At 36.8% G+C, this 15,864-nt stretch overlaps 2 protein-coding genes across 2 annotated transcripts in view; both read right to left on the minus strand.

The window, feature by feature from the left end:
* Positions 1-15,864, minus strand: part of ark2ca (arkadia (RNF111) C-terminal like ring finger ubiquitin ligase 2Ca) — a 185,759-nt gene that overhangs the window by 73,673 nt on the left and 96,222 nt on the right. The window lies entirely within an intron of this gene.
* LOC132391852 (protein ARK2N-like) overlaps positions 1-15,864 on the minus strand; it is a 32,891-nt gene that overhangs the window by 11,288 nt on the left and 5,739 nt on the right. Inside the window, exon 2 of the mRNA XM_059965549.1 lies at positions 9,395-9,571. Within this exon, the coding sequence (XP_059821532.1) occupies positions 9,395-9,506 (112 nt within the window). The 5' untranslated portion in view covers positions 9,507-9,571. The remainder of the gene's footprint in view (positions 1-9,394; positions 9,572-15,864) is intronic.

Here is a 15,864-nt window from a genome sequence, read left to right on the forward strand (position 1 = left end):
TAATGAACACTTTGCTTCAGTATTCACCAGTGAGGGGACGTCACGTGATGACATAGGATCGAGACGCTGGAATCCAGCTCTCCCGTAAAAAATCAATAAATTAATGTTTAAGTGAAGAAAAGTTAGTCAATACATTTTAAAAGTTACTTATAAACTACTCCGGATTGTTTCAAGTTATGCCTCACAAACAGAAGATGAAGAAAACTACTACCGTGAAGACAACGCAAGTTAGAACAGAATCAAGGCCCACTTCTGCCAAAGAACCGTGGGCTCAGGTACATTATACCACCAGCGATACAGAACAGGAAATTGCGGCAACATCGACTATTTCTAAAGAAAAAGACCAACGAGAACTGCGCAAACGTGAAGGAAGGAGCATGTGCAAACGAGAGCAACCAGAACTACAAATCCCAGTTACGACTGAAACCAAAAGCGAAAGTGAATCTGAGAGAGAGTCAGATTCTCTGGAAAAATCAGACAAAGACGGAGATAAAAGTTTTTCTGGAAATATAGAAAAGACTTTGATGCAAATAATGTGTAAATTAGAAAAATTAAACACATTAAAAGTAATCAAAAAAATGTGATAAATATGGAGATTATGTTTGATAAAATTACAAAAAGACAGGAAAAAATGGAAAAGAGAATTATAGATTTGGAAACTACAACGGAAGACATGGTTGAAAGAATGAATAAAATGGAAGATGATATTACTGCCTGGACATCAGAAAGAAAAAAATTATGGAAAAAATTGATAAGCTTGAAAATTTTAGTAGATGAAATAATATTAAAATTGTTGGACTTAAAGAAGACATAGAAGGAGAAGATACAATAAATTTTTTTCAAAAATGGATCCCTGAAAAATTGGAAATGGAAGGAGAAACTCTAACTGAGATTGAAAGGGCTCATAGAGCCTTAAGGTCAAGACCTCAAGCTGATCAAAATCCACGATCAATTTTGATAAAATGCTTAGGATACCAAGATAAAGAAAAGATCCTGAAGGCGGCTGCCCAATGTGCCAAAAAGAGAAACGGGCCATTGATGATAGCAGGGAAGGCAGTTCTTTTTTATCCTGATATAAGTTATAACCTTTTGAAGAGAAAGAAGGAATTTAACCCAGCGAAAAAAGTTTTATGGGAAAAGGGTTATAAATTTATAATGCGTCACCCAGTAACACTGATAATTTTTTTGGAGGAGGGAAAAAGAAGATTTTTTACCGATTATCGAGAAGCGGAGGAGTTCGCACAAAATCTTCCATCTACTCACTAATTACACATAGAGATTTCCAAGCGTAATGGATTAAAGATGAAGATAGAGACAGTGAATGGAAGTGATGGACATTTAAGGATGATACAGGGGAGAAAAGCAAAATTTCAGAAATACTAATTGAGAATAGTATTTTTTTCTTCTTATATATATATACTTTTTTATTTGCGGAGGGGCTGGGGAACTTTGGATCGATTACTATGGGATTCACATGTGCAATCATGGTATCGCCATGACCCGTACAACAGAGGGGGGTAATGTTGTGTTCTTTTTTTTCCACAACATTAGTAGGGGGGTATTTTGTTTTTTTCTTTATATTCTATTTTTCTTCTATCTTTCTGCCTGGATGATCGGTGGGGACAAACATAGCAACATGGAGTATTTTTAAAAGATTTCCCAAGATACCACGAAAGTTGAAAGATTAGGTATTATTATAGATTGGAATAACATAATTAAAAATAATGATTAATTTACTGAATTTTTAAAGTTTTAATGTTAATGGGCTTAATGGACCGGTGAAAAGAAAAAGAATTTTAGCATACATTAAAAAAATGAAAACAGATATAGCCTTTTTACAAGGAACACATTTAACTGACATAGAACATCAGAAATTAAAAAGAGACTGGGTTGGAAATGTTATTGCAGATTCATTTAATTCAAAAGCGAGAGGAGTTGCAATTTTGGTTATTAAAAGTTTACCAATTAAAATACAAAACATATTAATTGATTCGGCGGGGAGATATGTAATTATACATTGTCAAATTTTTTTCAGAACTATGGACTCTTATGAATATTTATGCACCAAATGAAAATGATGTAAAATTTATACAAGAGGTCTTTTTGAATTTGGCTAACGCACATGACAAGATATTAATAGGTGGAGATTTTAACTTTTGTCTAGATCCAGTTTTAGGATAGATCAACAAAAGTTGTCACAAAATCAAAAGTAGTAAAATTAACTCTATCATTGATGAAAGACTTAAATTTGATTGATATATGGAGAAGAATTAATCCAAAAGAAAGAGATTATTCATTTTATTCAAATAGACATAAAACATATTCAAGGATAAATTTTTTCCTATTATCAATGAATATTCAAGATAGAGTGAAAAATATGGAATATAAAGCCAGAATATTGTCAGATCATTCTCCTTTGATAATGACAATGATAATGATAGATAAAAAGGAATCAATTTATAGATGGAGATTTAATTCAATATTACTAAAACGTCAAGATTTTTGTGATTTTATGAAAAAGCAGATTCAGTTCTTTTTAAGATACAAATTCACATTCAGTTGATGATAAATTTATATTGTGGGAAGCAATGAAGGCATATTTGAGAGGTCAGATAATAAGTTATACTTCTAAAATTAAGAAGGAATACATGATAGAAATAGATCAATTGGAAAAAGAAATTACAAAATTAGAAAAAGAATCTCAAAGAAATATGACAGAAGAAAAACGAAGACAACTTATTAATAAGAAGTTACAATATAATACACTTCAGACATATCGAACAGAAAAAGCAATTATGAAGAACTAAACAGAGATATTATGAACTAGGTGAAAGATCACAAAAGGTCCTTGCATGGCAGTTAAAAACAGACCAGACTTCTAAAACAATAAACGCAATTCGAACAAGAGTAAATAAAATTATTCATAAACCTTTAGAAATTAATGAAATTTTTAAGAATTTTTATTCTGCGTTGTATAAATCAGAATCACAAAATGATAATGTCAAGATAGAAAGGTTTTTATCACAAATAACTCTTCCAAAATTAAATTCGGAAGAACAGAAGGGATTAGATATGCCTTTTACATTGAAAGAGGTCGAAGAAGCCCTAGGATCACTTCAAAGTAATAAATCTCCAGAAGATGGTTTTCCACCTGAATTTTATAAAACGTTTAAAGATTTATTAATTCCTCCTTTTATGGAGTTAATACATCAAGCGGAAAGAACGCATAAACTTCCAGAATCTTTTTTGACAGCTATTTTAATAGTATTGCCTAAAAAAGATAGAGCCAACATCATATAGACCTATTTCTTTATTAAACACTGATTATAAAATAATAGCAAAAATCTTATCTAACAGATTATCTAAATACTTACCAAAATTAGTACATATGGATCAAACAGGATTTATTAAAAATAGACAATCGGCAGAAAATGTAACTCAGTTATTTAGTATAATTCATTTGGCGCAAAAGAGGGAGGAAATGAGTGTGGCAGTTGCTTTAGATGCAGAAAAAGCATTTGATAGATTGGAATGGGATTTTTTATTTAAGGTATTGGAAAAATATGGATTAGGAGTATCTTTTATAAAATGGATTAAAACCTTAAATACTAATCCCAAAGCTAAAGTAGTGACAAATGGTCAAATTTCAACACCATTTCAGTTAACAAGGTCAACTAGGCAAGGTTGTCCATTATCACCTACTTTATTTGTGTTGGTGATAGAACCATTAGCTGAATTAATTAGAATGGACCCAGATATTAAGGGTTTCAGAGTTAATCAGGAAGGATACAAGATTAACTTATTTGCTGATGATGTTCTGCTTTATTTAACAAACCCATTGCACTCATTGCGTAAATTATCCTATAGATTAGAAGAATATGGGAAAATATCAGGGTATAAAATAAATTGGGATAAAAGTTAAATTTTACCTCTTACTAAAGGAAATTATAGTCAATGTCGATTAATAACTCAATTTAGATGGCCGGCAAATGGTATAAAATATTTAGGTATAAGAGTTGACAATGATATAAAGAACTTATATAAATTAAATTACTTACTATTATTGAAAAAACTTCAAAAAGATCTTGATAAATGGATGGTATTACCAATAACATTAGTAGGTAGAGTAAATACCATAAAAATGAATATATTCCCTAGACTACAATACTTATTTCAATCACTACCAATACAACTACCCCAGAAGTTTTTTCAAGAGTCAAATAAATATGTGAGGAAGTTTCTTTGGAAAGGTAAGATGTCAAGAATATCGTTGGGAAAAATTGACATGGAAATTTGATCTAGGAGGGTTACAACTTCCAAATTTTAAGAATTATTATAAAGCAAATCAACTTAGATTTATTGCATCTTTTTTTGAGAAAGGTAGACCGGCATGGATTAAATAGAACTAGATAAAATAGGAGAAAATACATCAGAAGATTTTATATATAAATGGGAATCTAAATGGATACGGGAAAAGAAAGAATTTCCTATATTAAAACATTTGATTGACTTATGGAATAAGATAAATGTTGATGATGAGACAAAGAAATCTTTATTAGCAAAGAGATCTTTAATTCAAAATAGACTTATTCCTTTTACAATGGATAATCAACTTTTATATAATTGGTTTCAAAAAGGGATTAGATATATAGGAGATTGTTTTGAAGGAGGTATATTAATGTCATTTGATCAATTAAAGAATAAATGTAAAGTATCAAACAACAATCTTTTTTGTTACTTCCAATTAAGGGCTTATTTAAGAGAAAAATTAGGTCAATGTTATTGCCGAAATCTAATGAAATAGAAACTTTAATTCAAAAAGGAAAGACTAAAAAATTTATTTCTTGTATGTATAGCTTGATTCAAAAACAGGCAATTAAACAAGGAGTCCATAAGTCAAGACAAAAATGGGAAAGTGACTTGAATATTAAAATTGAAGAAACAAATTGGTCAAGACTATGTCCTGATAGTATGACAAATACAAAAAATTATATTGCACTAATCTTAACAAATACAAATACAATAAATTTGTATTTGTTAAGATTAGTGCAAAATAATTTTTTTACATCAATTATATATTACACCACAAAAAATAAATAAATTAAACCCAAATTTATCCAATCAGTGTTTCCGATGTAAACAAGAAATCGGTACTTTTTTACATTCTACTTGGCCTTGTTCTAAAATTCAACCTTTTTGGACAAATTAAGAGTTTTATTGGAACAAATTATTGGAACACAACTTCCACATAATCCAATATTATTTTTATTAGGTGATATTGAAGGGATAAAATCGAAACCCAAACTGAATAAATATCAGAAAGAATTTATAAAAATTGCATTGGCAGTAACCAAAAAGGCTATTGCAGTTACTTGGAAATCAGATGCATACTTAAGTATAGATCGTTAGAAGAATGAAATTTACAGCTGTATTCCACTTGAAAAAATTACTTATAATTTAAGAGATAAATATGAAACATTTTTGAAAATTTGGCGCCCTTATTTACAAAAGACAGGATTAAATATATAGGTGCTCCGAAGATAAAATAATTGGTTATTTGGGGAAAGAAATAAATATATATACTAAAGTTATTACGAACTCCGTGGAGCATGTGGGGATCTTCCGATATCCAGGCACTCCTTTTTTTTCCCTTTCTTCCTTTTTTTTCTATAGGGATGTTAGTGGGGAGGGGTTAAGGGGAGGGGGGAAGGGTATATATATTTTTTTTTACATATTTTCTTTTTCTTTATGTAATTATTTGAAAACTCAATAAAAAAAGTATTCACCTGTGAAAAGGACCTTGGCAATTGTGGGGATGACTTACAGCGGACTGAAACACTTGAGTGTTTAAACATTAAGAAAGAGGATGTGCTGGAACTTTTGCAAGGTATTAAGTTAGATAACTTGCCAGGACTGGACAAGATATACCCCAGACTACTGTGGGAAGCGAGGGAGAAGATTGCTGAGCGTCTAATGATGATTTTTGCATCATCAATGGGGACAGGAGAAGTACCAGAGGATTGGAAGGTTACAAATGTTGTTCCCTTGAAAGGGAGTAAAGATAACCCAGTAGATATAAACCAGTGAGTCTTACTTCAGTAGTGGGCAATTTGATTAGGGATAGTCAGCCAGGCTTTGTCATGGACAGGTTGTGCCTTATGAGCCTGATTGAACTCTTTGAGGATGTAACAAAACACATTGATAAAGGTAGAGCAGTGGATGTAGTGTATATAGATTTCAGTAAGGCATTTGATAAGGTTCCACATGGAAGGCTCCTTCAGAAAGTAAGGAGACATGGGATCCAAGGAGACCTTGCTTTGTGGATTTAGAATTGGTTTGCCCATAGAAGACAAAGGGTGGTTGTAGATGGTTCATATTCTGCATGAAAGGTGGTGACCAGTGGTGTTCCACAAGGATCTGTTCTGGGACCCCTCCTCTTTGTGATTTTTATAAATGACCTGAAGAAGTAAAAGGGTGGGTTAGTAAGTTTGCTGATGACACAAAAGTTGGGGGTGTTGTGGATAGTCTGGAGGGTTATCAGAAGTTACAGCGTGACATCAGTAGGATGTAAAACTGGGCTAAGAAGTGGCCAGATAAGTGTGAAGTGGCTCATTTCAGTAGGTCAAATTTGAAGACGGAATAGAATATAAATGGGAAGACTCTTGGCAGTGTGGAGGATCAGCAAGCTCTTGGGGTCCGTGTCTATAGGACATTCAAAGCTGGTGAGCAGGTTGACAATGTTATTAAGAAGGCATATGGTGTGTTGGCCTTCATCAACCGTGGGATTGAATTCCATGAGGTAATGGTAAAGCTATACAAGACCTTAGTTAGACCCCACTTGGAGTACTGTGTTCAGTTCTGGTCACCTCATTATAGGAAGGATGTGGATACTATAGAGAAAGTGCAGAGGAGATTTACAAGAATGTTGTCTGGATTGGAGAGCATGCCTTGTAAGAACAGGTTAAGTCAACTAGGCCTTTTCTCCCTGGAGCGATGAAGGATGAGAGGTGTCCTGATAGAGGTGTATAAGATAATGAGGGGCACTGATCGTGTGGTCAGCCAAAGGCTTTTTCCCCCGGGGCTGAACTAGCTAACATGAGGGGGCATAGTTTTAAGTTGCTTGGAAGCTGGTACAAGGGGGATGTCAGAGGCAAATTCTTCCACAGAGAGTGGTGGGTGTGCAGAATGCACTGCCAGCGATGGTGTTGGGGACCAATACAATAGCATCTTTTAAGAGACCCTTAGATAGGTAATGGAGCTTAGAAAAATAGAGGGCTACGCTGTAGGGAAATTCTAGGCAGTTTCTAGAGTAAGTTACATGGTCGGCACAACAAGGGCTTGAAATGTGCTCTAGATTTCTATGCTCTATCATTAAATTCAAATTTTCTTTTCTCATGATCTCTATCCACTAGTGCATAACTAAATTAGATGATACACAAAATAGGCAAGAGTGACTTTTCCTTCCTCAAGGAAAAGGAAAGAAACTCCATGAATACAATCGATAATTATTTTATGTATTTATTAATTCATAGGTTATGGATCTTGCAGGCAATGGTAGCATTTGTTATCCACCTCTATTAAGGATGTCTTTGATAATCACTATGCAGCAACTGGGCTGGAGTGACTTGTATGTCAGGCTTCATAAGGATGATAAACAGCACGGTGATGCATTCTGGGAGGTCATATGCATGAAGAACGTATACAGTAAATGGCAGGACCCAGAAGAGCATTGCTGTACAGAGGGTCCTTGGTGCCTCAGTCTACAGTTGCCTGAAAGTGGCCACACAAGTGGATAAGGTGGTAAAGACATACAGCATGCTTGCCCTCATCAGGTTGTCCTGAAAACTGAGTATAAAAGCTGGGAAGTCACATACAGCTGTATAAAGCCTTGGTTAGGCCACATTAGAAGTATTTTGTGTAATTTTGAATGCCGCACCATAGGAATGATGTGGAGCCTTTAGAGAAGATGCAAAAGATGGTCACAAGGATATTGCCTAGATTAAAGAATGTTAGTTATAAAGAGAGGTTGGACAAATTTGGATTTTTCCCTCTGGAGCATCAAAGATTGAGGGGTGACCTGATACAAGTATACAAAATTATGAGAGGCATAAAAAACCTAGGAAATGTCAAAATATTGGGGGGGGGGGGGGGTGTGGAGAGAATAGGTTTAAAGGAAGAGTTGGAGATTAGGGTCTTGGAATGCACTGCCAGAGTAGGTGACAGAAGCAGCAGAATAGAAGGTTCTGACGGACACATGAACAGGCAGGGAATAGAAGGCTTTGGACTATGTGCAGGCAGATGAGATTGTTCAGATTGGCACCATGGTCAACACAGATACAGTGGGCAAAATGGCCTGTTCCTAGGCCATACTGTTTCATGTTCTAAGGAAAGCACGATCTTCTCTTGAAGTACATCACAGAACCATTTTTATGATATTCTTTTAATTCTATTGTTATTGTTATGGAGGTTTCTATTTTTTTTTAAACTGTTGCAGTGTTTAGTTGTTTGTATTTAAATTCGCCAGCCGCCATGGTGGGATTTCAACTCCTATATACGGTTAACAATCCAAACTCTGACAGCTATTCCAGTAAATTTACTACTACACTACATACTAAATAATTGTCAAATGGTCATGTCTTCTATTTTGGATGAAACATTAACTTGTAGTGGACAGGTCTGTCCACCTATCTGGCTTCTTGTTTAAGAAGAAATTCCTTTGTTACTGGTATTCCATTGCTTATAAGAGTTATTTTTGTGAAAATTAGCATTCACATTCCCTATAAAACAATAGTGGATTTCACAAGCAGGAAAACACTTTTGGATAATGCAAGGTCATAACAAACTTTCTTGTTTTGAGATGTCAATCACCATAATGAATTTTCTCTACCACCTTATAGCTGCTACTGAAGGAACACTTTCATATGCCCAACTGAGTTTACTGGATAGGCTGATAATGATTTTTATTCCCCTGTTAACATTCCTACAACTTCCCTGGTTGAGATTAGTAATTGGTACAGCCAAGAAACTGAACTTGGGTCTGAATGAATCAATTAGGTTGGTTATTTCTGCTGCATACAACAGTTCACAAGATTGTTTTCCAGGCATTTTGTCTGTTCTCCTTCCTTGCCAATTGCGCTTATTGAGCCTTTTCTGGCCCAAGATTTGAAGTCACCAAGGAGAATCAAATTGTCTTCCTCTATGATGTTACCAAGTGTTAATCAAGGTCAGATTTGATGCAAGGCTGGGGCATATGTGCTGATGCTGTTTCCACATTACAAGTATTACAAGAAACTGCAGTACAGTGGCTCAGAATTTTAGAAGGTAGAAGTCTGAAATTACTTCTAAAACACACAAGGTAAAAGAAAGAAAAAGTAAGTATTATTCATTAACTAACCTGCAACACATTGTTCCAGTAGACCTTGGTTCCTAACTGTGTTGACCTTAAACTCGTGATGTCCAAAAGAGAATTGTTCCTGCGCGGCAGCAGCTGCAATAAGATTATCCATGGTCAACACGCCTGGGTCGGAGCTAGTGTCAGAAATATCATAATGTGCTGTCACTGGAGGGCCATCTGAGAACACATAACACAATGGATGAGTTTATTCACGTGTACAAAAGGACAGAAGAGAGAAGGGTAAAATAACTAAAATTTTATGTATATGATATAGAATTTGCTACGATGATGTACTTCTGCTATGCTGAATGTTTTGTGAAATGCAATACAACCTCCAGCATGCACAAAGAAAAATTTCCCTTACACAGTGAAATAACCTTGGTATTTCTTGAATGAAAATGCAGTAATGAGAAAACAACAAAAAAAATGCCAACCTTCAATCTTTCAATGTGCTTTGTAAATTCTGCTGTAATCACGTTGTTGCAGATAATCTGAAAACAAAGCAGTAAATGTGGACAGCACTGTAGGTGTGGTCTGAAGAAGAGCCACAAATACACATGTTCTGCCAAAGAATACCAAAAAAACAGTACAAAGCACAATCCAATTTTGTATAACTATCAACACAAGTAGCTCTTAACATTTACCTCCAAAATTTATTTGTGTCTTGAGTAGGCAGAATATTTTTTTAATTCCATTTTGAAGGTTGCTTAAATTAATGAAGGTGTCATACAATATGCACCCAAGATAGTTACCATCACACACCCCCCAACCCCACTGGCCACCTTCCCTTTCTTTCCAGCTCTGATGAAGGATCTTGACCTGAAACATTGAATGTCCATTTCCCTCTATCGATGTTGCCTGACTCACTTGAGTTTCTCCAACATTTTGTGTTACGCAAGATAGTTCTTTTTATTCAATATTTTAAATCTTCGTTATTAAGAAACATTCAGCTCGTATACTTATATTGTTGTTGTGGCTACTTAGCATCCTCATAATACTTAAAGAAAAGCTGCCAACTTTTCAAAAAAAAAATTGCAGTAGCAATGAGGGTGGCTCTAAATGGTAGTCCCAAGAAAGTAATCCAATCAAAGTCTAACTTGGAACTCAAGCTCAAACAAGTAAGTTTAACTAACTTCTAGTCAATGTTTCTTACAAGAAAGGACAGAAAAAAGTAACACAAGACAGAATTATAATGCAACACAAAGCATATCACATTTAACAAGCAATGTTCATAAGATTGCACAAGACTACATTGTCTAATTGAAACAAAAGGGCAACCTGATGGCATTCTGAAAGTGCAAACGTGGAAGGTTTATGGGCTTATCAATTTTAGGCAAGCTCTATATAGCAAAAGTAGAATGTCTGGTTCTCTATGGCGCAACTTAACAGACGACAAAAGTAAAATTTAAGGAATAAATCAATTTTGAACCCTGAAAACTGTACTTAAATCTAGATTTTAAAAGTCTACAGTTTCTGGCCTCTGTGACCACATAATATAAGGCAAGTTTATTTTGAAGTCAGTGCTTCAAACTAGCCTTTTACTCCTCCCACTTAGACACATGCATTCCCTTAACCTCCACTAAAAAGGATGATCTAAAGTTCAGGAAAAGATCTCTCTCTCAGCAAGGTGTTACAAGGAGATCAAACAGATCTGGGCTACAATACCTCTTTATCTTTTGGCCAGTACCTCTTCACTTACAGCAGTACAAATGATACTGAAATTTTCATTACACTCAAGGGCAAAATTCAACATTTTCAGCAGCTGTAATGCATAAGCTTCCTAAATGAATGATAAGGGAGAAGAATCACAAAGGTCTGCAGCTCAATGAAATAAGCTGCTAGAGAATTTCATCCACTTTCAATGAATGTTAGGTGATAACGTTGGAATCAAGGTCCAAGCTGTTGTAAAAGATTTAATGATTTCTAGATCAGTTTTGAAAGAGTCTTTTCAAAATGAGTTATATTGGTATATTTTGTGTAAACATCAAGGAAGTATCTTGTATCATAATAGCATAAAACACAGGAGCAGAATTTGGCCATTTGGTCCAGCAAGTGTGCTCCACTATTTGATCCTGGCATATTTATTTTTTCCTCTCAACCATATTCCCCTATCTTCTCCCCGCAACCTTTGACATCCTTTCTAATCAAGAACCTCTCAACCTCTGCTTTAAATATACTCATTGACTTAGCCTCCACAGGCATCTGTGACAATGAATTCCACAAGTACATCACCCCCTGGCTAAAGAAATTCTTCCTCATCTCTATAACGCAATGTCTGTTTATTATAAATTTGTACCTTCTGGTCCTAGACCGGGGGTCGGCAACCCGCGGCTCCGGAGCCAAATGTGGCTCTTTTACGTCTGTGCTGCGGCTCCCTGTTGCTTTGGGAAATAATTGGTTGTGGCGACCCTTTTCCTGGCACATCCGAACCGACTCACAATTAGATAGCCTACGGGGGTTTGCGAGCACAGAGCTTTGGAGCCTCTGCGCCACGGGGGGGCAGGTTGAGGGAGGCTTAAAAGTGAGGCTGAAGATTTCGAATAAAGCTGTTTCCTTCGACTGCAGTTACCGTCTCCATGTCGTAATTTTAGCGCTGCGTGTAGCGCACCGCTACATGGTCAGTATTTAATTAAAATGTATTTTATGTTAGTTTGTTAGTTTTTGAAATGTAATTCTAAATTTGAAGATTATGGTGATCTTGTACAATCTAAATAAGACGTTGTGGCGATCCATTTCCTGACACATCTGAACCGGCTCACAATTAGCCAGCGTTCAGGCTAAGGGAGATAGCCTACGGGGGTTTGTGAGTACGTGTCTTTTGCAGCATCCGCGCCCATGGGGGGCGGGTTGAGGGAGGCTTAAAAGCAAGGCTGTTTAGTTCGAATAAAGCTATCTTTGACTGCAGTTTACTGACTGCGTGTAGCACACCGCTACAACGTGTTTTTATCGCTGGCTGTCCAGAGGGGAGGTGCTGAAACGCTTTGTCGCGTGTCTGGAAGAAGTGAAAACTTTCCTGGGCAGCAAAGGGCCCACCTTTCCTGAGCTGGAACAGCCAGAGTGGCTGGAAAAGCTACACTTCATGGTAGACATGACAGCGCACCTGAACACGCTGAACACAGCTCTTCAGGGGTAAGGACGTACAGCCCTGCACATGTTGGAGGATGTTTTGGCATTCGAGCGCAAGTTGACAGTGCTTGCCAGAGATTTACAGAAAGGCACATTGTCTCACTTCCCCAATTTGAGAGAGTTCAAACAAGGTCATGACATGATAAATTCGGAGTATTTACGTTCTGCAATCATCGCAATGCAAACATCGTTTGGGAAACGCTTCTGTGAGTTCAGAGAGGAAAAAAACACATTATCCTTCCCGGTCACTCCCCTAAGCATCGATCCATCCCTACTGAATACGACTGCATTGTCAGGTGTAAGTCAACCTGAACAAGTATGATAAATATTTTAATTGCCTATTATTTTACGTATATTCATATGTTTTCATTGTTCAGTGAAATAGTCCTTTCATTTTTCAGGTTGATAGCTGGCTGACGTTATTTTTGGTTTGCTGCTGGCGGCAAATTTAAGTTTGGCGTTTTTCATAAATACAAGGAGTCAAATAGACGTTGAGTATTTTACTTAAAAGTAACCTTCAACACAACGTCTTTTTTTCGGAGTTCAAAATGTTTTTGTTGCATGCAGAAATGTAATTTCGTTTTCTCTGCAGGAGTTCATCAATTTCATAAATGCAACACATTATAGTTTGTTTATACATAGCATAAAGGCAAAACAAAACGTTGTATGCAGTGTTATTTCATTTTAAATGTCAAACGGGTTTTGCGGCTCCCAGTGTTTTCTTTTCTGTGGAAAACGGGTTCGTGGCTCTTTCAGTGGTAAAGGTTGCTGACCCCTGTCCTAGACTCTCTCACTACTGGAAATACCTGGGGGGGTGGAGGTGGGGGGGTGATTGATATGTTAGTGGCCTAAGGTAGAAGGAGTCAATTTTGGAAAACCTAGCACATTTATTTTTCAACATAGTCCCTTCCTACATTTACACACTTATGGAGTATAAGTGGAGCACTCATGGACCATACAGATCTAGAAAGTGTCCACAGATGGGTGATTGCTAAGTTCGTGGCCTAAGATAGAAGGAGATAAGTTATACAGCTCTCGTTACATGCACATGCAGTTCAACTCTGAGTGATTATGCAGAAAGTTCTGCCTTTAATACCATCATTCCAAATAAACTGATTCCTAAGCTCTGGAATCTGGGTCTTAGCACTCAGATCAGCAGCTGGATCTTCAACTTCCTCACAGACAGGACCCAGGCTGTAAAAATAGGGGACAAGCTCTCCTCTACAATCACTCTGAGCACCGGTGCCCCACAAGGCTGTGCACTCAGCCCCCTACTGTACTCACTGTACACCCATGATTGTGTAGCCAAGTTTCCATCAAACTCAATATACAAGTTTGCTGATGACACCACAATTGTAGGCCATATCTTGGATAATGATGAGTCTGAGTACAGAGAGAAAATTAAGAACCTGGTGGCATGGTGCAAAGACAATAACCTATCCCTCAACGTCAGCAAAACGAAGGAATTGGTTGTTGACTTCAGAAGGAGTAGCGGACAGTACTACCCTATCTACATCGGTGGTGCGCAGGTGGAACAGGTCAAAAGCTTTAAGTTCCTCGGGGTGAATATCGCAGATGACCTGACTTGGTCTAACCAAGCAGAGTCCACTGCCAAGAAGGCCACCAGCGCCTTTACTTCCTGAGAAAGCTGAAGAAATTTGGCCTGGTCCCCTAAAATCCTCACTAACTTTTATAGGTGCACCATAGAAAGCATTCTTCTAGGGTGCATCACAACCTGGTATGGAAGTTGTCCTGTCCAAGACCAGAAGAAGCTGCAGAAGATCGCGAACATAGCCCAGCACATCACACAAGCCAATCTTCCATCCTTGGACTCACTTTACACCGTATGCTGTTGGAGCAGTGCTATCAGGATAATCAAGGACACGACCTACCCAGCCAACACACTTTTTGTCCCTCTTCCCTCCGGGAGAAGGTACTTGAAGACTCGTATGGCCAGATTTGGGAACTGCTTCTTTCCAACTGTGATAAGACTGCTGAACGGATCCTGACCCAGATCTGGGCCGTACCTTCCAAATATTCGGACCTGACTTGCACTACCTTACTTTCTCTTTTCTATTTTCTAATTATGATTTATAATTTAAAATTTTATTATATTTACTTTGATTTGTACTTCAGGGAGCGCGAAGTGCAGGATCAAATATCGCTGTGATGATTGTACGCTCTAGTATCAATTGTTTGGTGACAATAAAATTAAAGTAAGTTAATAACTCATCTCCTTCTACCTTAGGCCACAAACTTATCAATCACCCCTGATGAGTTAATAACTTCAAACTTTCTGCATAATCACTCAAAGAATTGAACTGCATGTGTGTGTGTAAAGAGAGCTGTATAACTTATCTCCATCTATCTTAGGCCACAATCTTAATCAATCACCCCTGGAGGTCCAAGATGCTCCACGACCACTGGACTAAGTGTGTAAATGTAGGAAGGGACTATGTTGTAAAATAAATGTGCTAGGTTTTCTAAAATTGACTCCTTCCACCTTAGGCCACAAACATATGTTCAAATGTTCTGCACATCCATTCCATCTAGACCTTTCAACATCTAGTAAGTTTCAATGTGATCTTGCAACATCCTTGTAAACTCTAATGAGTATAGGCCCAGAGCCATTAAACACTCCTCATACCTTAATCCTTTTTATCCCTGGGATTATTCTTGTAAACCTTCTCTAGACTTTCTCCACGCCAACACATATGGGGTCCAAAACTTTTCAAAATGCTCCAAAAATGGTCTGACCCACACCTTATAAAGCCTCAAGATTACATCCTTGTTCTTTTGTGGCCCTTTTGAAATGAATGCTAACATTGCATTGCATTTGCCTTCCTTTCTACTGACTTGACCTAAGAGTAAACTGCTAGGGAATTCTGCTATAGTCTCTTTGCACCTTTGATTTCTGAATGTGTTCCTACTTAGAAAATAGTCTACGCCTTTATTACCCACGAGCATTACCATACATATCCCAATGCTGTATTCCACCTGCCATTTCTTTGACCATTCTCTCAACATCCTTCAGCAAACTCCCTGCTTCTTCAACACTATCTGCCCTCGACCCATCTTTGTATCATCTGCAAACTCAGCCATAATGCTGCAAGTTCCACTTTCCTCCATTCCAAACATCCAAAGTAATTTCTACTATATTGCATTCATTATATCTATTCTGTATTACCTAAATAATGAAAATGAAAGTATTAACTTAATTCTTTATTCCGCAATTGTTACTTAGAGCAAAATTTATCTTTTCAACCTCACGTATATTTGCCAAAGGTCTTTTTACTGCCTATAACAAGTTCCCTCAGCTATTAGATAATCGCAGGTTGACTAGT

This window comes from Hypanus sabinus, chromosome 3 (assembly GCF_030144855.1).
Source record: "Hypanus sabinus isolate sHypSab1 chromosome 3, sHypSab1.hap1, whole genome shotgun sequence".
Taxonomy (NCBI): domain Eukaryota; kingdom Metazoa; phylum Chordata; class Chondrichthyes; order Myliobatiformes; family Dasyatidae; genus Hypanus; species Hypanus sabinus.